This window comes from Drosophila gunungcola (assembly GCF_025200985.1).
Source record: "Drosophila gunungcola strain Sukarami chromosome X unlocalized genomic scaffold, Dgunungcola_SK_2 000050F, whole genome shotgun sequence".
Classification (NCBI taxonomy): Eukaryota; Metazoa; Arthropoda; class Insecta; order Diptera; family Drosophilidae; genus Drosophila; species Drosophila gunungcola.
Window position 1 is genome coordinate 287,847 of NW_026453194.1, and position 26,150 is coordinate 313,996.

Consider the following 26,150-nt stretch of genomic DNA (forward strand, 5'->3'; position numbering starts at 1 on the left):
CAGCTGAAATTTTCTGAGCAGACTTATAGTTTTACCACGCACTGTACTGACATGTGTGTGTCTGAGTGCCTGCATTTTATTGGTTCGAATTGACAAATTTCATTTGGGTGGCGAACAATAAAAAGGCGTAACGGCATTTGCCATCGACGACAGACCAGTTAAATAATGCTAAATAATACCGTATGTATAATGCATACATCTGCTGTTCCAGCAGTATTCTATATAGTTGATTTTAAAGAAATGCATTAGCTTAAGGCCCAAAAGCCACAGACAGGTGGATGTGCCCTTAAGTACAGGTGTATACTCGTTCAACTGTACACTGTGCACCTGTCACAATGGCTCTTCGTCAGCCATTTCCATTTCCTGTTGCACTTGCATTCCCATTTACATTTCCAAAGCTGGCCATGGCTTTTTGCAGGCTTTTAGCCATCGTCTGGCGAAACAAGGAAGGCCTAGAAATGCACACTCCAGTTCATTGACTCAAAAAAAAAAAAAAAGAAAAAACTGTGAGAAAAGGTTGGAATTTCTTTAAAAGGGTTTCACTTTTTACAACACTCTAATGCTATTTTAAAAGTTATGATTTTCAAATGAAATCAACCATCTATTTACTATCTCGACATCAAGGTATTATTTGGCCAAATTAAAAGGTTGTTCTTGTCTCAAAGCTATTCTCTAAGTGTGGCAGGATGAAGGATAACAGAAGGGAGTGCTTTTGGCATGGACACGATAGGTAGACACCGCACAAGGGTCCTCCTTTTCCCAATTGCATTTCACTTGCACTTTTCCACTCGCCAACAGACTGATGGATGCGGTTTGGTTTTCGATTTGTTCTGCTAGCCAACCGCAAAAGACAGTTAACGATTTAATTTCCGTGTTTGCTGCCATTGCATTTTCAATTACACAGGAACATACGAGTGTATCCTTGAGGGTTGGGCCAAAAAATGTCGTAAATTTAAACGTTTTTATTGCTCCCTAAAAGCTGCAGAAAGGGTTAAGGACGGAATGTTCATATGTTTGTCAATGGGATAGCATTCTGCTATATCCTACACATATCTATCAAATGGATTAATCTTAATAAAACATTTTTACCAATATTATCTAAATATTTTGCAATAACAATTTAAAAATGTTGTTTTTAATTAGTAGTTACCAATCACATGCTGATTATTTTCATCGAATTATAATAAATTTCAAAACCTTTCAAACATATATTTCTCTAACAGCTTTTAAGCGAATTTAACTTCTCATACAAAACTTACTCAATAATTTCGATATATCTGGTTTTATTAGTCCAGGTTTATCTTGCTTTTAGAATGGTACCTTACAAACCAAAATTTAAGAATTGACTCTTTGGATCAAGTTGTAGTTGTATTTTAAACCGAAAAGATTTACAGTCATGTAACGAAAATCCATTTCAACATATTTATGGAATTTTCAACATGTGTTTAATAATATGGCCTTTATTCCAATTAACATCAACCAGTATTTCTTCCGATTTCACTTTCTATTCCCCCTTATAGGTATCCATTTACAAGCCCTCCCCTGCCGTCCCATTCCATGGGTAATCATTTATCTCTTTGCATTTATTTTGCATTTAATTGCATGTAAATTATTGTGCACTGGACGGCACATGGCACCGAATGTTCGCACCTCCTGCCGCCGTTTTTAGTCAACTTTGACCTCCGCCCGCATCAAATCTTTTGACCCATTCCTCGCCGTTTCACTCGATTCCCTGTGGCGTTGCAAATCAGACACAGAACACAGAACACACACTACGCACACTACACCCTCTCTCTAGAAAATAACGATTCGTCGCATTTGCACCCATTTCCGGGATGCCCAATGCCCCATCTGCTGCTTTTATGGGGGGGAAGGAAGGTAACAACATTTCCGGTTTCCATTTCTAGCCGCGTGCCTTCGGGGCTGCATTTCTCGAAATGTCCGCAGTGTCCTCCGTATCCGCCTGCGACTCCGCCGCCTCTGATTTCGGCTCAATCACCATCTTTATCCTTGGCCAAGTCACCCCTTTTTTGGCCCGTTCACAATGCGCAACGTGTCGCAGCTGCTGCCTGTCTGCCCCCATCGCGTTCTGTTTGTGGTTTTGGCCATCGAATTGAAAGTGCAGCCGTTGCCAAGTGCTACAACACTGTGAAAAAAACTAGACTAGTATCCCTTGCTCATTGCCAAGCAATTTACGCTATATGTACCAATTAATAAAATTATTTAAAAATTAATTTTCCTGAGAATGATGTTCCACTTCATTTATGGTTAGTTACACTTACAAAAAAATGAGTTAAAACAGAATAACATTGCCTAGTTTGTTAAAATAAATGTATTAAAACAAATTGAACTTTCCAAAATAATTAAGTTACAATAATAGAGTACAAAATGTAAAATTTAATCACTTATTGATAATATATTTCGAACGGTTTTAATTGAATAAATAAAAAAATGTAATTTTCTTGATATATAAATTTTATAGATAAAAAACAAAATGTTTTTCTTTTAATTATGTGGAATATAACCTAAACTCGAAATAAATACCCAATAATAAACTGGTAATTTTAATGGACATTTTCTTTGATTCATGAAATTCAAGTTTCTATATTAAACATGAACATTTTGAAACGATGAGCACTTTAGAAAAATTTTTAATAGTACTAACCAAGCTATGACGTGCTTTAAATCTTCGATTAGAAAAAAGGTCATTAAAAATACAAAAACAAAAAAAAAAAACATATTTTATCAAAAATATTTGCTCAGTGCTGTCGCAGGATGTCTGGTGTTTTGGACGTAATCAAGTTTTGGGCCGCAAATAGACTCGTCGACGCTCGTTGGACCCGTTCAAGCGCCAAGTCTAGTCTATAATCATCAAGTCATGCCACAAATGTTATACCCAGCAGCAACTACATTGCAATCCATGCCCTCAGCCCTCACCCGTATATATAGACATCCCCGTCCCCATCCCCATTCCCATCCCCTGTTCTGTCTATCAATCATGACGCCATCAAAATGCTTGACAACAAATCTTGACTGCTTAATGGTCATGGACAGCGAAATGGAATGGAAACGAAAGGCTGCCAAGCCAACTGCAGCCGAGTGGAATGGAGTGCTGCAGCTCCCGGGGATCTATCTGGACCTGGAGGAGATCCTTGGCCCTGATGTGGTTGTGCCAGATGGCCAAGCACTTGAAGGACAGCGGACTGGGAAAATAATACTGGGTGTTAGTGCCCCGGAATGCAATGTGCATTGGCCGGATTAGTTGTGGTGCTTGAGTGGCAGATTAGGCTGCCTCAAAGGTCCCGGATGAGCGATGCAATTTATTCAATTAAAGTGGAAAGCTTCAGGCGCTGAATGACGTTGCTATTGGCAGTTTGCTTGGATTGGCTTTTCTGTTTTTACAAAGCAAAATAATCTGTCCAGTATAAAGCTGTTCTTTCTAGAAAAAAAAAACATTTAACTAAGAAGTTGCTTTAATACTTTCATTGCATCTTTAATATGTTCTTAACTTTGCATAAATAGAAAAAATGTTTTAAATTAAGATTTACTGTTTTTAAACTGAAATTTTAATTTAAATATTATATGTTTATGCACTGGCCAACATAAAAATGTGTTTTTAATAAAGTTTGCAGAAGATTTCAATATAATATTTCTATTTGGCTTTAATTAATTTCTTAGGATTATGTAATTAGTGTAATGAACAAAAATGTTGTGCTCATTATTCAGGCATACCCGGCGAATACTCGATATACCCTAAATATAGAATAATGTTGCCCACTTTTCAGGGTTGCATGCAAATACTAAGCCAAAAAAAAGCGTGGCCAGTGAAATTGAATACGTACTGATATAATGACACCCATCCCCTTTGACCTTCCCTCCGAAGCCCCGTAACCCACCCAAAACACCCAACCAACCAAGCCCTCCGACCTCACCCCCACCACACCCCCTTGAAAGCCCCAGGGGAGGCGTCTAATGAGTGTCGGCGGTTTCTGTGGCTCGGGCAAACAGAATAGCCAGCGGGGCCATAGAAAAAACTTGCATAAAATAACGAAATTATGCCAAGGCAGGACAGCAAAGCTGGACCTGCCATTATCTTGCCATTCGCTGCTCATTAAACGGGGGACTTAGACACCAGGGTCACATAATAAAAATCTCATATTTTATTGAAATTGGTAATGCGAGAGCGCTGTGTGAGCTGGCATGGAAATGTAAAGTGAAACCGTAGTAACGCAGAAAAAATGTAGCTTCATTTTGTCTACTTTACCACATTTCACATTTGCATATCGTTGATATTCATTTGGTGCTACGATTGTCCTTTCTGCCATTGTATTTAAGATTTTATTTCAAGAGATAAGATACATATGAATCGATTTTTGGTTTCCCTGTTGTATTTCCAAAATAATCAAAATAAATTTACAGTTTTAAAATATTAATATAAACAAAACTAAGCCAAAATTGCTAACGAAAGAACTACAAACATTTTATTTTAAATGTTGAGTTCTGTTAGAGTGCTTAAATTTGTTTTTGATAACAAAAATAATATAAATGAAGATATGTATGGCTTCCTAAAGCTTATTATCAATAAAGTTGGGTAAAAGAAAGAGTTTGAAAACAATTCTTAGCCCCAACCAACTAGAGCATTGAATTGTAGCATACAAATTCACGTAAATTCGTTTTTCAATGTGAAAACAAAAAAAATAAAAAGGTGGGACCCAAGTGGGACTAGTCGTATTTGCATAGAAAATTGAATTTGGCTGGCCAAGACTTAGTCCAATGGACTTGGAGCCCACTGTTTGGACCCTTCTGCCTTTTGTGGAACCACCCTAGACGATCCACAAAGGCCCAGGTCTACCCACCCGTCCCATAATCTGCCGGCATTTTGTGTCGCCTTATTTATGCGTTTTCCTCTCCGTTTTCCCCCCAAACCTCCACCTCCACCTCAAGCTCAAGCTCCATTCACCTGCCAATGGCCTCTCTAAGCGGATTCCGTTTGGCAGTTCAAGAGTCGAGGATTCCCTTTAAATCCACTGTGCTACGAATGCCCCCCTGCCAGCTTTCCACTGCCGCCTTAAGCTGATTTCCCTTTATTTCCGCTCGACTCAGTCATCAGTGGCCGGACAAAACCTCCGCCGCTTTTCCGCCGCATTTTCCCCATCCCCAGTCCCCGTCCCATTTCCATTTCCAGCATCCTTGTTTCGCCGCCAGCAGGACAAAGTGCATTAAACTCATTTGCCAAACGGCTTTCAATTATAATTTTTGTTAATAATTCATTAGCCAAATGTGTTGCCGAAATGCAGTCAGACACACTTGCAGCCAGGATTTTGAACCTGTGGCTTTCTACTGATGGATGATGGTTACCCTTTTGTATTCTCCAAAGAGTAAATGCGCCATGTGTGCACACAAATAGCTGCTTTCGCTTTTTAGAAGGTTTTGAATATCCCAAAAAATGTATTTGGCATAACCACAAGAGTTGATAATTTATACAACTTTAAACATAAACACAATAAAAAACGTAGGTGAATAAAAAAAATAATTGGCATAAAGATAAAGGAAGGAAAGTAAGAGTGGCTTTCACTTTTTTAAGTTTAAAAGATTTCCAATATCCTAGAATAGTAGAAACATGGTGAAAACAAACATAAACATTTAAAAAAAAAGTACAAAAAATGCATTATTTAAATGACAAAGTAATTGTTTTCTACATTACATGTTAGTAATTATAATTAGTAAAGGAGTAAGTAAAAAGTTATTCTTAGACTCAAGAACTAAATAAATATTGAATACAAAAATTAACAAAAAGTTAAGATATGTATAAAGAAAACTAAATTGGTTGTGCTTTTGTTTAAAATTTTCATGTTATGTGCTATGTGTTACCCTTAAAGGAATCCGATACGCTTAACATATTTCTATTTCACTAATATTATGATCCTATTCAATAATTATTATTAGGTGACAAAGGTGTCAACTAGTGAAAGTCGAGATAAAAACGATTGATGCACGGTTAAAACCCACGGATAGTTAGCATTTAAAGTGGCTTCAAGGCTGACAAGCACCGTATAAACACGTCAATAAATACGACATCCTGCGGATTCCCCTCTTTCTGCCTTCTTATCGAGTGGTTGCTGTCTCCCTCTTGGCTTGCTTGCCATGTGGTTGCTAATATAATTTCGGACACACTCGCATCGATGGGGAACGACGAATTGAACTGGACAGTGGACGGTGGTCAGTGGGCGGTGGAAAGTGGACTCATGTCCTGGCTGACATCTTCCCATCCTGCGGCTGTCTGCTTTCCCTTATCGCCTCATCAGCTGGCTAACTGACTGACTCTGTGCCTGTTGTTGATGGCCATTTGCCACCCAGTGGGACTGCATATCCTCCTCCTCCTGCTGGACCACCTGCCCATCCCACATGTCGGTGGTTGGCTTGGGTGATAAATAAAAACTGTCTGCGCCTATGTGGCTACTGTCTGAATGTATGTACATTTCGACATTTTTTCTGTACTTTGTTTTTGAAAAGTGTCTGACTTTTTGCCATGTAAGCTGAGACCAAAAAATAAACACCACATGCCAAACAAAGGATGATGTCGAAAAAATTCAATTTCACTATGTTCCGCATTTGGCATTTTCCATTCTCATCGCCATCGACCATTTGGCCATTAAGGATGTCAATGTGGGCGGGGGCCGTAAAACGAGTGGGCGTGGCACTGCAGCTTGGCCTTAGCTGCAGCTTAACATGTTCATTTCGGTCCGTATGGCCATGGATTCATAAATCAAAAGCAAGGCGTCAATAAAGCAGCCAAAAATAGTTCAAGAGCATGGCAAAACAAGTGCAGGATTCGTTTCGGGGATCAAAGGATATGTGTGTTTTTCCCAAATCAAACTCATATCGGTAGAATGCAAAGCAAATCAAAAAACAACAAAAACAAAAACAAAAATGCGTAATGAATGAATGAATCGAGTGCTATGAATGCAGAGGGAATTTTAAATGTATTGCACACTTTTTGTAGGCGGCAATGTGAATTAAGATTCCAGCTGTCAAAAGTGGAAGCTTAGTTTGGTTTGCAAAATGGATTGTTCATTTTAAATTCGCTTAACTCTTGCAGAGAGGAATTAAATAAATGTATTACTCCAATAAATAAATTACGAAATAGTTGTCAAAAATGAATATTCAGTTAGTTGAAATAATATAATCCGAGATGCCAAAGAAATGGTAAGGATTTTATAATTATTTATGAAAGTGTATAAAAGTATGCAACAATATATTTTTAGTTCGGAAAACCAATTGATTTAGTCAATAAAAGACGTTAAAATTTTCACTGCATACTTTAAGACAATTGTATAAGCAAGTGGACATGTCTTTATAAGTTTGATTAATCAAGTGTTTAAATTTGTGTTAAAATCCTTAACGACTTTAATCAATGTGCAATACTTTATCTTTCATCTTTTTCGACTGTTCTGTTCTTACTCATTGAGTAATCGAAATGAATCAATAGAATCTTAAACCCAGAAGCTAGGGGGTCATCAAATATCCATTGCTCACCGTACAGGTGACGAGCGCTAATGATGTCGCGACTCCACCCAATCGAACTCCCTCTGCAGCCGATTACCCAGACATTAAATGGCTGCCCCAGCTGTTGACCAATCACCCCACTGCCACTACCAATCCATGGTCATCGTTTGGTCCATAAAGCATCGACATTTGCTGCTAATTACATTCTGTGGCCGGCATAACAAATCCCGTGGCCAAGGCGGGGCAAGGAAAAAAAAAATAAATATGTATAGATGAACTGGGGTAAAGGGAAATGCGAGACATACGCACATGTGACCACGCCCCAAACTCCACGCATATTTATGATTGATGGCGGGGCACAGTCGGATGTAAAAGGTATCCGGAAAGAATCGAGAGAGATGTGCAAACAAGGCTGGAAAAAATCTGTTAAACTTCGTTTCGATACGGTTCGAATGGGAGGCCGAACAACAAGTAATTAAAATACCAGGCAGGCAAATGGATCGCAGCACTCGTTTTCAGCCCCATATGACGCCACAATCACAATGCACTGTGTGTGTGTGTGTGTGTCCAGTTCGAACATATTGATTGATTTTTAATTACAAACTACACATAAAGCGAGCGAATTCGAACGAACGGACGAACGAAAGTGGACGGCGGGGTGCTACTTCAATTTCAATTAAATGGCTTTTTATTAAACGCATAAACAATGGCGAGGGAGGAGTGCGTCCTGCATCCTAATGGGGATTTAAGGACTTTTCCGAAGCGTTCGCCAGTATAATTGAGGCAGCACCGATGCCAATGCCGATGCCGATGCTTTTGCTCCTGTTGACGCATGCAATTAGCAATGGATGGAAAAGGAGCATCCAATGGGGCAAAACAAAAAAAAAAAAAAAGGGACGGCAGTCGTGGCAGGTGGAACTGCAGACAGTTTCCGAGGCACGACAACGCACTGAAAGAGCAAGCAGCAAAATGTAAAAGTTGGCGAAAAACTTTTCACATCCCCACAAACTCTAAGGCACTGTGAAATTAAAGGGGTTAACCTTTGGTTTCTAATTTGCAATTTCTACTTACATTTTATATCAAGATTGGTTACGAAATGTTATATATGTTTAAACGTGCCGCAGAAATCTTAAATCCTTAAATATGGTTATGAAAATCAACTAAATAACAACCTTCACAATCAATTCTTAGGTTTGGAATACATTTTAATATTTTTATACTTTTGGGTTTGGAATCATTTTGAATATTTTTATTTAGACATTTTTTTTAAAGTTTGTTTCTGATTAAAGCCTTACGTTTACTCCAATCGAAAACCTTTCTAAATTTGAATTTCTATACAAAATCGACAAATGTTGTCTGGCATTTGAATTTCATACTACTACTAATACAAATTAATTAATTTTAAAAAAAATGTGTGCTTTTCTTTTCTAGCCCACAATATACGGTAAGTATTTATGCAGTACATAAATATTTAATATCTAAACTAGTTACTTCCAGTATTTCTCAGTGTCAGTGAACTGAAGTGGTCTTGCAAGAGGCAAACGGGACGACGTTGCAATCAATGAGCCATTGTTAAGGCGCGTTCGACAATTGAAAATTGCTAAGCTGGCAGCAAAAACCGAGGGAACCAGAGAATATATATCCATTCAAATAAAGAGTGCGCGTGCCGTTTCCGATTTTCTTGTGCAGTTCGGAGATGCCCCGACTATAGCGAATATTCACAGAACAATGAACAATGGACATGCTTTTAAAAAGTATTAAATTTTAAATACTTCTATCCAATTTTCTTCTTTTTGAGTTTTGAACTCTTTTCATTCGGTCATTCAAAACTTGTACGAATTAATTTGAAATGGTAACTTTATTCCCTCCAAGCTAAATTGCAAAAACGTTCGCATAAAGTTGGTAATTGAAAAATTTTCGTTGGAAAGCATTGTTTCAAAATACTGATTGAATGATTACAACTGAAAAATGAAGGTAAACGTTTTGCGACTTTAATGAGTTTCCTGCCAAGCGGGGAACACGTGATAATTGCTGCTTCAGTCTCCAAGCTCAAGTCGGGGAGACTTTACCTTATTGAATCTGTACAATTTGTTAGCCATACCAATCTATTCCCCAAAACCCGAGGAGTTCTCTTTCTTCGTCAACCATTACCTGTTCTGTTTTATCTGCCAGTTCCACCCGGTACCCGTAATTTCAATTGTCTATGCATAGAGCTTTGAATCGCAAAATGGTCAGCACACTCTGCCTACACTGGGAAAAGTTAAAGCTCTTTACATTTCTTTTGCCTTATTTTGTTATAGTACAATTAATAATGAAGTGTCGCCATCACAGCAATATTTTATACAAATTACAATTATTTTACAATAATAATATTTAACTTCTTTAAATCCATTCACTATAAATTCAAATCATTTTTGATATTTAATTTGTATACATTTTTAGTAAGATGTGAATTGAATTTTATTAAAGATTAAATTGCCATTGAGTTAACGATTCTTAACGATTCGTGACTTCCATCAAACTTTCTCTTAAACTAGCACTTTAAAATGATATTGAGAAATCGGTCCGGAAATGTAGTGCTAACTTTAGATATTGCTTTTTCCCTTAGTGTAGACTCGAGGTCCTGGGCCATCTATAGTTCAGCTCCTGGTCCTTTTTATCAATCCCTGTCTGCTGACCATTGCTGGCTTGCTAGCTTGTAAGCTTTCTGGCTGGGCTTTTGTTTTTGTCGCCTTTTGTGAATGGGTGCTCGTTTCTCATACTACATGGTTATACCATTCCTCCCATTCTTCATACCCATTGTCTGCCATTTGCTGCTCGAGTCAGATAAATTTCAATGAATTTGCAAACGCAGCAGAGTCCTGATTCTAGTCCTCGTTCTCGTGCTCGTTCTCGGCGTCCTGGTCCTGGCTACATTTCTTTGTTTATCTTTATACATTTACAATTAAAAGGGCTTGGCATTGTTGTCCTGTCGTAATATTAATGAATCTTCCCCTGCCACCTTCTAGCCGTGTGTGTGTGTTTTGGTGTTTTTGCTGGCTACGCAGGACATCACAGGACATCGCAGGACCCGCTGGTCGTTAATTGATTGCAATTTGTATATGTAAATTTTGCAGCAAATGAATGAATCCTTCTGTCCTGTCCTTTCATTTTTTTTTTTTTTTTTGCCTGCTCTCATTGTTGTGCAAATTTGTGTGGTCACATGTGTTTGTTAATTTACCGTCCCCTTTACCGTCCATTTGCGATTTACCAAATTGCCTTATTAAGCTAAATCAATAAATTAATAATTATCGCCAGGAAGGACAACTCACCCCCTCCTCCTTGCCCTGGAGCAGATGAACGGCCCCGGATCGCTGGATGCCCGGCAGGAACCACATCGGATGGGTCAGCAGGAGGCGCTCCATGAGTCCCAGGTCACAGGGCGGCGAGTTGTCGCTGGAGTCGCGGCTGCTCTCCTCGCCATCGTCCTCGTCCTCCGCCTCCACGGGCTCCTCCTCGTCGTCCTCGCTGGACGTCTCGCCCTCGGCCAGGATGCCACCCTCCGAGCTCGACACCAAGGATGTGCGCGACTGCAAGTGGAGAAGGATGCGTATAGATTAGTACCTATATATCAAACTGCACCTCAAAGTTAAATCAAGTACAGGTAAGCTTAATTGAAAGTATTTTTATTTAAGGCAAAGAGTGCCAAAGATAGTTTGAAAAAAAGTTGGTCTTCAAATAGCACACATCATTAAATAGACATTTATCATTCATATTCTGAGAAGTCTTTCATTTCTTGTTAAATGTTATAATTATGCACCATGTTCGTGTTTAACTATTACGTTGTCTTCCCTTAAAAATGACTATTATAAAAATTAATTAAAAACTAGATTTAAGTAAGTGACTTTTAACAGGTCTATGTTATTAAAGAGGACTTATTAATTACATCAGCATATAAAGGGAGCTTTTTTTTCGAGTTTTCTATCTGAGCTTACAATTGTCAATGTCTTATACATAAATAACATTTTTTCAAAGATTCAAATTTGTAAATTGTCATGAAGTTTCAATCTAGGCTTGGGTTCAAAATAAATAAAAATAATACAAAAATACATTTCTTTCTATATCTGGAGCTTACAATTATCAATGTCTAGTACGCAGATAAAATTAATTTTCAAGGGTTTCAATTTGTTAAACCTTTTTGTACACAACATGTAGTTTCTTTCTAGGCTAATGTACAACCTTAGAACTTAGAACTGCCAGAAAAGAGGGCCAAGTGAGGGAGAACTTCCTGAGCAGCTGCTGGGACACACAGAAGCCCACACTTGACCAAGTTTAGAGGCACCAAGCAGTGCTCCGCGGATGGAAACGCAGGGCTGGCAGACGAATTTCCGACACTTGACACATTGCCTCTGGCCATATTTCTGTAATCTCCATCAGTGCGAGTGCAATTCCATGTCGTGATATTTTTCTAGAATGGCTCCGAGCTCAACATTAAAGCTGAGCCAAAGAGCGGCCGGAAAATCCAGAAATTTAGCAGTGGTGGTGGAGCGGCAGGAGCGGCATTTTCCCGCAGGCAGAGTTTGCAGGGCAAACAAAGCGAAACAAAAACACAAAAATTCTTTGGCAGCAGAGGCATGCGAAAGCAGTCGCGTTGTAGGCGTTTTTAATTGAAAATTGCCAAGGGCTGGCTTTGAAGTTACTTCGCCTCTTTATTCCAGTGAGTGTGGGCGAGAGTGTTGTGTAGCATACTTTTCAGCAGGCGGATGTTATTTGGGGGTTTATATCGTAGATGAGTGTGCATGTCATCCTCTGTCAAAATGGAAATGATGATGACGATGTTTGCCAACTGTTAGCGATGCCCACAATTGATCCCAAAGCCGATGCTTTTGGAATTGTAATTTATTCAAAAATAAATAAGAGATAGGATGGCAAAAATCAAGGATGAACCATAGCAAATACCCTAAAAACAATAAAAAATAAATTAAAAATAAAACATATCTGAATGTTTACTTTTTTTTTATCTTTTTGCGCAGATAAACATTCCTTAAGTGAAAGACTAATTTGAACAAAAAATAAAATACCTTTCTTATTGCTTAAATTCAAAACCTAACTAAAAGCACATACTTAAAATGTTTCGTTTTAAAAATTGCTAATACTTTAAAAAACATGGAGAGCAGTAGAAAAGATCCGAACTGCCAATAAAAATCTTTAGCCCATGTTTTATTTATCCACCTTGATTTCATTAATATTAAATTATTTATGACTCTTTTTTCTTAATAAAAAATTATCGTTAAATTAAACTTAAAACAAATTTTAGATGGCTTTAATAGTGAATTAAAATTGCTAAACTCGAACCAAATAGAATCTAAAAAAAAACAAGAAGGAAAGCAAACTTCGGCAAGCCGAAGTTCATATACCCTTGCAGCTATTGCATTAATTAAATACTTTTGAAAACATTTAAATTATGATTTACTTGAGTATGTGCTAAAAAAAAACATTGAAACTATGATTATTTGCAGCTCAATTATTAGATAGTTATTTTATATATTTTTATTATTTCTATGGGAGCTATATGCTATAGACGTCCGATTTTGATAAAATTATACCATAATTCTGAAATAATTAAACATTGCTATATGTCGAAGAACTAAACAAAAAATTAAAAAACAGAAAAGTTATAATTTTTTTCATTTATTTTTCCGATTGTTCCTATGGGAGCTATATGCTATAGTCGTCCGATTTTGATGAAATTAAAACCGTAATTCTGAAATATTAAACCATTACTATATCTCGAAGAACTAAACAAAAAATTAAAAAACAGCAAAGTTATAATTTTTTTTCATTTATTTTTCCGATTGTTCCTATGGGAGCTATATGCTATAGTCGTCCGATTTTGATGAAATTTAAACCGTAAATCGGAAATATTTTACCATTACTATATGTCGAAGAACTAAACAAAAAATTAAAAAACAGCAAAGTTATAATTTTTTTTCATTTATTTTTCCGATTGTTCCTATGGGAGCTATATGCTATAGTCGTCCGATCCGGCTCGTTCCGACTTATATACTACCTGCAATAGAAAGACAACTTTTGGGATTTCATGCAGATAGCTTTAAAACTGAGAGACTAGTTTGCATATAAACGGACGGACAGACGGACAGACGGACGGACAGACGGACATGGCTAGATCGACTCTCCTAGTGATGCTGATCAAGAATATATATACTTTATAGGGTCGGAAACGTCTCCTTCACTGCGTTGCAAACTTCTGACTGAAATTATAATACCCTCTGCAAGGGTATAACAAGTTCATTCATTTTGTAAAACTCAAAGTCTCATTAACTCGATTTTTTTCAGTGGAAAAGGTGGTTCCTTCGTTTGCAAACTTATCGCTTATTATTATTACTTTATTAAAAGAGAACAAAAATTTGATTTAGATTAAAACATTTTTTATTTGGCAAAGAGGTAAATTTGAGGCCCTCGGAATAATTCTACCCCCTTAAATAAATGAGTTATTCCGGCTTCTGGGATCTCATTAAAGTGCCCTGATATTCGCACTGCTGGACCCGTTTAATTTAAAATGCTTGATAAATCCCTTCATTAGAGGATGAAACCATCGAAGCGTGTTTTTGGCTTTGGAAAAAAGTCGAGTCGATTCGAGTGGTTTTCCGCGCACCCACTGTGCACCCCTTTCATTCGACTTGACTCGTCACCACTAACAACGCCATGGATTCCTGTTGCCTTTTTTTTTTTTTGCTCCTTTTTTTTTTTGTTTTTGTGTCCTTGGAAAAGAAGTGAAACTTGCTCGAGTGCCGGCAAGTGTCAAATTAGGTTGCCTGGTTCACCTTTTTGATATACATCCCAGATGCATATCTTTCTATTGCTTTAGTAAATTTGAATTACGCTCCGGCGGCGGCGAATTTTAATTTTTGATGTCATTTATTAAACGGGTTGGCTGGGCTGTGGGCGTGAGTGAGTTGGCGTAGAATAGAGATCATGTTTCAGGGGTTCAGAGGTTCGGTTTCAGCTGTCCCTTCTTTGACGCATTAATCATACGCCGAGTTGACAATGGCAGCAGGAAATAGAACCGAGAAGATGCCGCAGACATTCAGACAGAGAAAGGTCTTAAGACAAACGCAATGAAATGGAAATGCAAAATGTTCGCCTGTTTATTTGCCAACCATTTAAATGCGAGTAATATAGAGGGGGAGCCTTGAACAGCAAGAAAAAAAAAAACCGGCAGCATCCCCAGCAGACAGATGATGGCAGGGCAAACACACACACAGACACACACAAACTTGGGCAGGAAAAAAATGGAAAATTGCGCAAATCCCTTGAAGAAATGTTTGAAATTTTTCAGAGCTCACAGCGGGCAGCCCCAAGGAACCCAGCGAAATTGTTGCAAAATTATGCTTAAATCAAAAATCACAGCAGCGGCAAAAGAAACGCGCACTGCAGGCGACCGTTTTCAGGGTTTTTCCCAACCAAAAAGGACGACTATGAACACAGGGCAACCCTTGTGTCCTAGGTATCCTGGAAAATGCGAGAGGGCGTGGAGCGAGGTGACTGCGAATGCTGCGCATATTTTATACCCTGCATTAGGTCTTAAGTATTGCTTATTACGCCAGCGTTGGGGTCCCTTTTCTACTTTTTATTCGCTCGCCAGGGACCCAAACTATTTCAAAGTGGTCGAGTTAAGGAGGGAGTTAAATGTTGGCCGAATGCATGCTGAATTTAGAAACCTAATGATACTTATTTACCCGTTTTACGACTGAATTTCGAATGCCCAAAACTTACATTATTTAAAGTCAATGAACTGCGTTGCTAAATGAAGTATAATATTAAGCTGAACGCATAGTTGTCGAAATGCAAATTATGTTATTAAGCCGATTAAGATTTTTTGGATGTGAGAAATCAATAACAAGAAAATACATTAATTAATTTGCTATAAAAATAAATCTTTGCTTTTTATAAACTACTTAACTTTTGTGGAGGAAATTTTTAAATAAAACATTACCGCAAAAATTCGCGTTTTGAAACTTTTATTTTTAAGGCCTATTTTCTTTTAAAATTATTGGACTTTTGTGGGCAAGAATGAATTGACTACATATTTGATGATAACTGATTTTACTACTCTTTGTGGTAAAGTAAAAAAAAATAAAGTAGTCCTTTAAAAGTGCCTTAAATAATATGTTCACAAAAAAAATGAGAAAACTCCATATACAAACGCAGTAAAACATAAACACATTTCGTCTTTAATAATAAGCAACTTAAATTGAACGCGTCAAAGAAAAATACGACCATCTTCAAACAACGCATTTTGCCATCCCCACACTTCCGCTCTAATGCGATACTTATTAAGTTAGCCTTGAGCTTCCCCAGTTCGAATATTATAGCTATCTGCCAGATCCCACTCATTTGTTTACAGAATTACCAAAATACATAAAAAAAAGCACACACACACACACACAAAAACATGGACATGCAGGGATATCTAATAGCTTTATGTTGGATAAGGCTGAAATTCTTGCAGGGTGCAGTGAGGGCAGTAGTTAGCAACCCCGAATAAAAAAGAATGGTCGTGCCCAGAACCAGAATCGACTTCTGAGTAGCCTGGCTGCATTTTTGAGTGGCACACAGAGGTTGGGTGGAAATCTAAGCTGAGGGTTGATGCTGCCAGGGCTTCTGTTTTGCCTTTAAATACACTCAGATTATTGTTCATGAGACTTTCTTGATCCCCAAATGATAAAAGATCATATAAATTGCGCAGTTTCATGTTCTTAGGGCAGCTTTTCTATATTCATCCGATTTGGTGTATCTCATAAATATTTGAAACCGCATCAGTTTATATAAAATATCCGGTCAGACTTAAAAACATTTATTTGTAATGTAAGTAAACCAAATCCATAAAGGGGCCTTACCATTTTATTTTGGAGAGCAGTGGACAAAATTATTATAAATTTATTCATGCAACCTATTATTTGACTTCAATTTAAGGGCCATTCCTTAATTTTAATAGCCAAACAATTATTTAAACGCATTTAAACAAGTAAAACATGCAATAAAATGTATTTCTCCGCGTGTATTTTCAGATTTTTGAGCTTGTGTGTGGGGATTTGTTTGGTTTTGGCTTCCTAAAGGGATCTCGTTATGCTGGGCAAACAGTCGCGACTTTAAGCCCGCTGTACTCATATTATATGCGGCTTCTTCAGATTCGGAGTGTGTGCGAGTGTATCTGTGAATGCAACAATGGGCAGCGAAGCGAGTGGTTGTGGACCAAGTCGGGCCAAAAGCCGATTTTTGCGTTTGGGCCAGGGTTAGGGCCAGGGCCAGGGCCAACACTTTCACGGTCATGAGAAAGCGCCGGAAGTTGAACGAGCCAGACTGCGACGACAGACGAAGAAAGTATTCTGGGTTCCGTTCTGGCAGATGTCGACAACGAAATTCATTCTCAGACCGACCCAATCTCATTTCCACGCCCTGCAAACTTCCCGCCTCCCACTTCCCAATTCGGCTAAAATATTGGCAAACAATTGTCTGAGTCTGAGTCTGAGTATCGTCCTGGTATCTCTATCTTGCCAATATTGGTGAAATACTTTTGGCCAAAATTCGATGGCAATATAAAAATTCTCAGCCATTGACAAAATGCCCTGTAACTTCACCAGGGAGTTTCCCACCTCTTTCACCCAACTGCCATTTAATAAATTACACAACAAGCAGCAGAGGAAAAGAGAAAAATAAAAACCAGAAAAAAAAGGGCATGGGGGGAAAACTATTTATTTTACGCCGCCGAAAAGCGAGCAATGAAAATTGTTCAAATGCGACAAATGAGGGGGAACTTGACAAATAAAAAAACTGCAAGGAGGAGCGGAAGTTGCACTGGAGACTTGCGGAAATGAAATCAGGCAACGGAATCGCAAGAAGTTAAGGGACAAGCTCTGGAAAACTTGAGATGATATTTAAGCTTCTTCATTCAAGCATTCAAATAAATATAGTTTAAAATGTATGTAACAATAGTTCCGTTTCTATGAAAATTTTTTGTTGGATGTGAATTCTATAGCCTATAACTTAGAATTCAACAAATACAAAGTTTGAATCAGCTTCGAGTCAATTTGAAATGATTTTACACCCCCAGACACTGACTTTCCCTTTTTTGCGGCTGCCATGCCGTCCGATCAAGATAATGGCTCATATGATTGCGGGGTGTGAGTGCGAAATCCCCGCATAAAGCTTCTCTTATCAGGGCGCAGGTCCCAGCGTGAAATTAATTTCATAAAAATCATATAGAACGATTGAGTGATTTTTGGCCATTGTTCGCATAAAGCTGATTAACAGTCCCACGGTGCACGATGGCGTTTTCCATCCCATTGCCGAATCTATTCTCTTTCAACTAATAGTTTGACAAAAGGTAAGAGCGATAAGCTGCCGTGCACGTGTCTCTATAGGACTGGCCCCATCGCACCCGCTGTTTTTCTGTCTCGTGCGGGCAAATTGCACTCGAGACTGAATTATTACCCGTCGCAGCGCAGGAGCAAGTGCACTGAGAAAAAACTCTCTCTTTCAAAGTCTAGTGGGGTTACTTCTTAAAAAAAAAAAAGGAGGGTAAAAGTATGCAACAAAAGTCCATTATTCATTATTCATTTTTCATAGTCCAAAAGTCCATACTATGAAAAAAGGTGTTAATTTTATTACTGCATACTTTTGGACACCTTTCGAAGTGATTTTAAAACCTTAGTAATTGGTGTGGTACCTTCAAATTTAAATTATTAAATAAATACAAACTCTTTCGATATGTGAATATTTTAATCTTTGCTATATCAAAAAACAAAAACAACTTATTTTCCAAATGAAGATAATGTTTAGACACGGAAACCTATACATAATAAATAGATTATATTTTTTCTGACTTTCCAATTCTTGAATTTTCTGTTCAAAAATAAATGAAATTATTCGTTGGTTAAATCAGCGCTAAAAACTCATCACTGGATTGATAATTTCTTTATGAAATTTAAAATTTCGTATTCTTATTTTAACATTTCAAATTTAAGTTACCAACATTTTTGTCTCTATGTACCAACTGAAAACTAACAACAACAGCAACACAATACGTGCACAGGACATGATAGGAAGTCCACAAAAGGAGGAAAGAGGGGGAGTGCAGCAGCCGTGGAAATAAAAGATAAATAGCAGCCACGTAAAATGTTGTTGAATGTTTTAAAAAACCATAAAAACCACAGAGAATTACATTTAATGGCAGCAACAGCAGTAGCAGCAGTAGCAGCAGGATGCCCCGAAATGGTAGGAATAACCGCAATGGGAACAACAGCAGCTAGACATCACACAGACTGACTGATGTGTGTGTGTGTGTGGCTGAGTGTATGTGAGTGTGTGCCTAGTGTGCATCTCCCAGGTCCCATATTTAGTTATCCTTTGAGCACGCAGTCCACTCGGAAAATATATTTCCATAAAAAGGTTTAAAAGAATGTTTGGATCGGACTTACAGAAAGGAAACAATAAAATGGTTAAGAAATCTAGTCAAGAAAATCTTTTTTGCATTTTTTAAAATCATAAACTTTATGTGAACTTAAAACAGAAAGGAAAAGGAAAACGAATACTTAACTGGATTTAAATTAAAATAAAATTAAAGGCTTAAAGGGGACAGAAATCTAGTCAAGTATAACATCTTTCATTTTTTCTTTAAATATTGTGTATTTATGGGAAGCCAAATAAAAATGAATAGTAACGCGTCAAAAATTGTATTTTCACTAATAAATATTAAAAATTTAATTTTTACAGCAATATAGTCAACAATATCCCCTTTGTACCTTTATCAACTAATAGATAGAATAAATTATCTAAAGTCAGACCAGACTTATTTTTTTGTATTTAAATTTCATATTAAATTAACCAGCTTTTTTTCTCTTTAAAATCATGTTGCAGCTGCTTAATACTGCGCAAATATGCACACTCCCTATAAATGCAAAAGTACAATTAATTTTGATTTAAAACATATTAAATATTTATATTACTAATGTAAAAATCTAATTAATTTCAGTGAGCACTTGCATTTGTCAGCAGAGTTCTTCCTTTATGAGTTGAAAAGAGTTGCGCATAAAACTATCCATCCTGTGAATGCATAATTAGCCAAGCGGAAATTCGGCAACACTGCACAAATTGCACACAAAAAGCACGAAAGCGTCTGCATAATTAACAAGCCGGCTGGGAAAAGTGAAAATTGCCGGCAGCGCTCAAGAGTAAGTGGAAATTCCACAGCTTCCCAAATTCTAAATACCGAATGGCTAAATGGGAAATGCAATAAACATTCAGCTCAAGTAATAAGCCAGCACATAAAGAACGCCATTAAATGGCCGATGGCCAAAACGAAGACGAGACGTTCAAATGGCCAGTCTGGTGGGGAAAAATGGAGGGGGCGAGGAAACAGGATACTGGACTGTACGCTGGGGATGCTGTCAAAAAGTCAAAGCCATTAGGCACACACCAAGGAAGATGCGTCCAGCGGCGACAGTATTGAAACGAGAGATGGCAGTGGGAAGAAAAATGTGAGGCAAAGTCCTCACCACTTTTGACACCAAAAACTAACGCAAATGAACAACGAAATTTAAGCGTTCACTTCATTAGATGGACTTTAAAAAGGCCACCAAGTGCGGATGGGGGGAAAATGGAGAAAATGGGGAAAAATGGTGAGCTTGGGCGACCGCATGACATGCACAGCACAGACGCCTCATTGGCTTTGACAGGACACAACAAACTCGCATCCCTTCGAGCCTGATTGCTGCGGTCGTCTGTCGCATGTCCTTTTTCGTCCTGCCCACCTGACAATATCAGCAAACATCTCTCGCCTGACAAGCAACATGAACTGAACGCAAAACTCAACAAAAAATTACCAGGACAAAAGGGGTCCCAGTTTTGGAATACCCTTTATACTCAAAAGGGTTTTAACATTTTATTAAGGTGTGTTCCTAATTGATTTTAATTGATTTTTCAGGAAATTTAGTTTACAAAAATAACTAAGTTCTTATAAGTTAATAAATAATCATAAAGTTTTTTTTCTTTGTGCAAATAATTTTCGATTTTTTGCAGAAAACAAGCTTTACTTTTTAAAAAACGGCGACAAATTTTCCCGTTTACGAAAATAACTTGAGTTTCGCACATTTTCTTGCTTATTGAAACAGTAAAACGCAGAAAAATTAAAAACCAATGCAAGCTTAATCTACAATTTATTAAAAAAAAAAAAAAAATTGTATCCATGGGATAAGTTTCAAGCCTTCTTCTGTTGAAATTGTTGTACATTAAGGCTTACGATATTGGGGTAAAATAGGATTTGGAAAAAAGAGTGACAAAATAAATGTTGCTTTATTAAAGATGAAACCTATATATAAACATATATTGTATTGGTAAGCTTGGGCCATAGGGTTTCCATTCACCTAAATTCCCATTCAAAGGGCAACGGGCAGGAAACAAGAAAAGCCCCTTGGTACATCCATTTCAAAGAAAAAGGAAGTCGGGTTGGGTCGGTTCGGTTCGGTTCGGTTCGGGGGGTTGGATGCTCTAAGCCGCTGACAAAGCTCCACTAATACCGCTGCAATTAGCAAACCTGTGCACCTGTGCAAACAGCTGCCTAAGAACAGGGATCAGGGGACAGCAACAGCAGGAGTTGGAGCAGATGGAGCTGGAGCAGGAGCAGGAGCAACAGGACGATGTCCACTCGACATTGCCCGCAGCCAGGAGATTAGACCCAAAGTTGTTTATGGCGAAAAGGGAGGCGACGGTCACCGTCAGCGGGGATAAAGCATAATGAAAGTAATAAAGTTTCACAGTTTCAGGACTCAAACTCTAAACATGCTTTTGATCGGCGCCGTGGCGATAAAAACTTGTGCATGCCAGACAGAGAGTCCTTCGACGGGTCCTTCCCACTTATGTGTGTTGCATGTGTGTTTTTTGCATCGCTCTGTGGTCGTGGCAACACATTCCTGCACCGGAAAATATTGGCCAGCGGACGAAGAGCAGAGAACACAGAACGCCAAACACTTTCCACCGGTGGCAGACACTTTTATCGCCATCGTTGATGTTCGGTGCCCCGCCCTGTTGCTGCCGTTCTGATGTTGTTTTTATTGAATATTCATAAATGGCCAAAAAAGGACCAAAAGAAGCTGCAACTAAAACGGTCGCTTGTCGTTGGTCGGTTGTCGTTGGTCGGCGGCCTCAGCTGTTTGGGCCTGCCTGTCTGGCAATAGAATCAATATTTTATGCCCATCTGCTGGTCAGAAAGGAAGATGCTACCAACGACCACACAAGAAAGGAAAGCCACACAGAGAAAGAAGCACTGCTTAAAACAATTAAATTGTATTAGGAATAGGCTTTAAATATGTTTATATTTATAAATTCATTTTTTGTCCGAAGAAAATCATTTTCATTAAATTGTATATATTAGTTGGAATAAATTTAAAACCTCCCATAAAACAGGTTGCCAGGAATTATATTTTACAATGAAAGTACAAAAAATTAGAGTCAAATAAATTCCAATAATTATTTGACCCTTTTTGAACAAATAAATCAAATAAATAAAAAAAAATACAAAAAGAAGGACGAAAAACAGGTAAGCAAGGAAATGGGAATTTGAATCGGCTGTCAAAGTGCTACAAACTAAAGCTTCTTTTAATATTCGTCATTTTTTGTTTCTTTTCCAATAAAAAATACAGGAAAAATAAATCTTATTATATTGAAATAGAGTAGCTTTTTTTCGTATAGTGTAACGTAAACTGCCTGCAAGTGCAACAGGATGTGTGCAGGCCACAAATTAAAATGTGAGCACACTTGTCGGAAAGGGCCACGCCCCAGACGATTTGGTTTCGTCCATCTCGATTGTGGTTGCCACGCCCCTTTATCCGACTTTAAACTCAGTTGCCAACGTTTTTATTGCCTTATTTTGAACAGTACTCCAAAGTTGAATAAAACCGAATTTTGGCAACGATGCAATGGGATGCAATGACTTACCAATGTAGTGGATAAATTATTAAGCAATTAGAAGGCATGACTGACTTGCTGGCATTTCAAAATTGGTTGCTCAATTGATGTGGCATAGCAACGCATATCAAATTAACTAACAAATTGACTTGTCAAACTCTTTTCAGCCCCAGGGCATGCCACGCCCACCACCCAACTACCACCCAAAAACGAAATTACAAACCATTAGGCACAGGACGATGGAACGATGGGACGATGAGACGAGAGAGAAGGCAGACACAAAGGATTCTCAGTTATTAATGAGAAAATCACAGGGAAAAGCACGCACGACCAGCTCGCAATAATGAGGAAAATGTGAGGGAAATGGGGAAAAACGGAGAGGAAGCGACGTGTATTGTAATTTTTATTTTTATGCCGAAACGAAATCATTCGATTTCATCATTTTATGGACCCCGACACTGCATTATCATTATACATAGTATTTTGGGACATACACACATAGCATTAGACCCTCAACCTTTTTCCCTTGCTTTTGCCCATCAAAAAGGCAACACGTAGCAAATTATGAATGAATGAAAGCTGGGTGTGGAACAGTGGAGCCTGCCTCGTAATTGCCACTTGGTTGTGCCACATGTGGCAGGCCATCCAAATGAAGGCGACAAATTTCAGTAGTTCTCGCCGCTCGCTCTCCAAGGACCTGCAAACTGAGTAAATTGCGCAATGAACGGTGGCAAATTACATGAGCAGCCCGAACTGGGAACCCCAGGAGTCTGGATAGAAATGCGAGTGAATATGGTTGCCATTAAATGAGAAAACTTGTTGGTTTTGGTTTTCTTTCTTGGCACTGGTCAGCGGTATTGTTATTAAAATAAAAAACATTTATGTTATAGCAACCTGTTCGATTTAACTAAACATATAATTTAATATTAATATCTCTGACCGACTGGTCACGCCACACATGCGAGACGGCAGAGGCATCGTTTACCACCAAACCAAGTTTTGGAAAATTGACCTACGCCTAACATAAGCCTAGCCCACCTTAGTTAATATATGCGCAAGGCTCACCTCTTAGATAGTTTTTAATAAATTGTAAGTCAGTTTTTTGCTTTGGTGGTAAACGATGCAGCAGCAGTCTCGCAGCTCATGTAAATGTAAACCATACGCAGATCATTAAGTTCATGCAAATATTAAGCTGAATCGTAGTTCATTGCATTAGAAAGAAGACATAGACAAGAGTGCGACACGAATACAGCAAATGCAGCTGCTTCATCGTTTACAACCAGCCTTCTACAACATTTCATTGAACAATATGAAACTTGAACCGGGGAAAAATATCTGACTGCCACAAGTGATGCAAAATTAAAAATTTTCAATTATTTTAGCAGCGTTAATTATTTCTGAATTAAGTTAGGGAACTTCCAGAGATTCACAGGGATTCGACGACTCACCTGACTGAGCTCATCCCGGGACCGACGCGAGCACTTGGGCAGGAGGGCCTGCATGTCATCATCGAAGGCTCCGCCGTGGGACGCATCCACGACGTCATCCACATCCGGATCGAGGCTGCTGCTCCGGCGGCTGCCTGTGTTTTGATTTTGGTTCTGATTCGCGTCCAGGCCCGTGCGATTTGAGGCTGGTGTCATGGATCCCGACTGACTGCTCGTGTTATTGTTATTGAGATTGGACTGGGCCAGGACATTCAGTTTGCTGCTGATGGCGTTGAGGCTCGCCTGTTGCTGAGATTTTTGTGACTGTTGCTGGCCATTGTGGTTGTTGTTAATGTTATTGTTGTTGCCACCGTGGGAATTGCCGGCATCCACAGAGGACGCCTCCAAAGACGAGGGCGTGGCACCAGCAGAGGGAAGCGGTTCACTTGTTCTGCAAATGGAAGTAAGAAATAATTAATTAGACATGGATTCAGACATTTTTGGTATTCCGAGCTTCACAATTCCGACAATTTGTTGGACACAACACCATTACCCATTAAACATGCTATTAGCTATTAGCATTAAAACATTCTTTGCGTTAACAATTCAGCGTGTGACATTACTTTTACAAAATCAAATTAAATTCATTATTTTAAAGTATTTTTTATCCGGTATTCTACAGCAAAATTGTATTTAATTTCTTATTAATTGACAGCGGATTACGTGCAAACCCGTACTCTAAACATTCAATTCCAAGCAATTGTAAACTGGGCAGACAATATTTTTAATGAATCAAAGTGATTTAAATTTTACAGTTTGTAAAACAATTTATTTTTGTGTTTTTTTGTAGTCTTTAAGTAGTCTTCGATTCTTCAAGTCCTTTAAGTCCTGACGTAGACACGAATCCTAAGTTCTGGACCCATTTGTCAAGCCCATACCCATTCAACCCTCAGTCAGCTGTCAAAAGGTTAATTTGCGACACATTTTTTTTGCCAATGCCGTCGCCAAAGTGGCTAAATTCAAGACGAGGATGAAGGACGCAGAACTCGCATCGTCATGACGCCTCAAAGCGGGCAATTTTACGCCATTTTAACAATATTTCTACGATAGGACACAAATGTTATTAATGAATGGCTAGAGAACAGAAAAGAAGGGCAACGGAGAAAAAAGAAAATAAAGTGCGTGAAAAAAAAAAAAAGAAATGAGAGCCGGCATGTGCTTCCGCCTTCAACTCCAAGGACTCGCAACCGCAAGACAGCCTTTTGCTTTTGATGGATCAGCGCCGTTGGAAAAGCAGGCCCTCTTGTCATAGACAAGAAAAAGAAGACGGCGGAAAATGCTCGACTTGGCCATATGAAAAGTTGTCAAACACTCTGACATAATCATGTCAAATTAACACGGAACAAACAGGATGTCAAACTTGTTGTGTGCGGTTGTTGGCCCACTTGGTTTGGGTTTGGGTGGATAATAAAACACTCGCAAAGAATTAGGCGTTTTAGGGAAACTTGAGGCAGGCTCAAGGACACGCCAAACCGCCAAAGAAAACACGCTCGTATTTATGAGGATTTGCAGAACAAACAAGAGCGAGCGATAAACAAAATAGGGAAATGACAGTTGAGTAGGAGAAGTAGGACTAGAAACCTATGGAAATTCGCCCACTCATGGCAATTAAGATTAAGTGGCAACGACTGGCGCCGTGAATTTGGGTTTGGGTTTGGGGTAATATAAACGGTCGGTGGCGGAAAACCTTGAAAGTTTGGCCATTCTGCGGGCTGAAGGTCAATTTAAGCCATAACACGTATGTAAATATCTTGATTGGGAGGAAACTTGATAAATATTAAATGCAAAACAAGAATAAGGTGGATAATTAAAAAAAAAAAGAATTTAGTACAATAGACACAGCCACAGAATTGAATATGAAATAAAGTCTATTAATAAAGACTTACATAAATATACATTAACTGTATTTGCAAGTATGAAGTACATTTGTTTTAAAATCTAAAGCAATTAATTGTTTTATATTGAAATTAAATTATTTATAACTTTTTTAAAATTATACGTAGCTTACACTTATAAACAAAATTAAAATTAATAGCTCTTAACTATAGAAACTTATGAAATATTTTTGGCTTTAATTAAATAGTACTACTTTTTTTGTACCAATATTTTTCTATTACTATTTTTTACTTACTTAAAGTCAGAGTTAATTTATTGCCTAATCAATTAAATTCAATTAAATTCGAATTTATTTCC

The 26,150-nt window shown here is 38.2% G+C and overlaps 1 protein-coding gene and 1 long non-coding RNA gene across 2 annotated transcripts in view; one reads left to right on the top strand and one right to left on the bottom strand.

Moving 5' to 3' along the window:
* Nucleotides 1–26,150, bottom strand: part of LOC128261064 (protein sprint) — a 66,126-nt gene that overhangs the window by 17,176 nt on the left and 22,800 nt on the right. The window contains 2 exon segments of the mRNA XM_052994503.1: nt 10,818–11,075; nt 23,919–24,348. Of these exon segments, the coding sequence (XP_052850463.1) occupies nt 10,818–11,075; nt 23,919–24,348 (688 nt within the window).
* Nucleotides 22,352–23,289, top strand: LOC128261101 (uncharacterized). The gene is made up of 2 exons (XR_008268214.1): nt 22,352–22,565; nt 22,638–23,289. It is a non-coding gene; the product is annotated as an uncharacterized LOC128261101 (long non-coding RNA).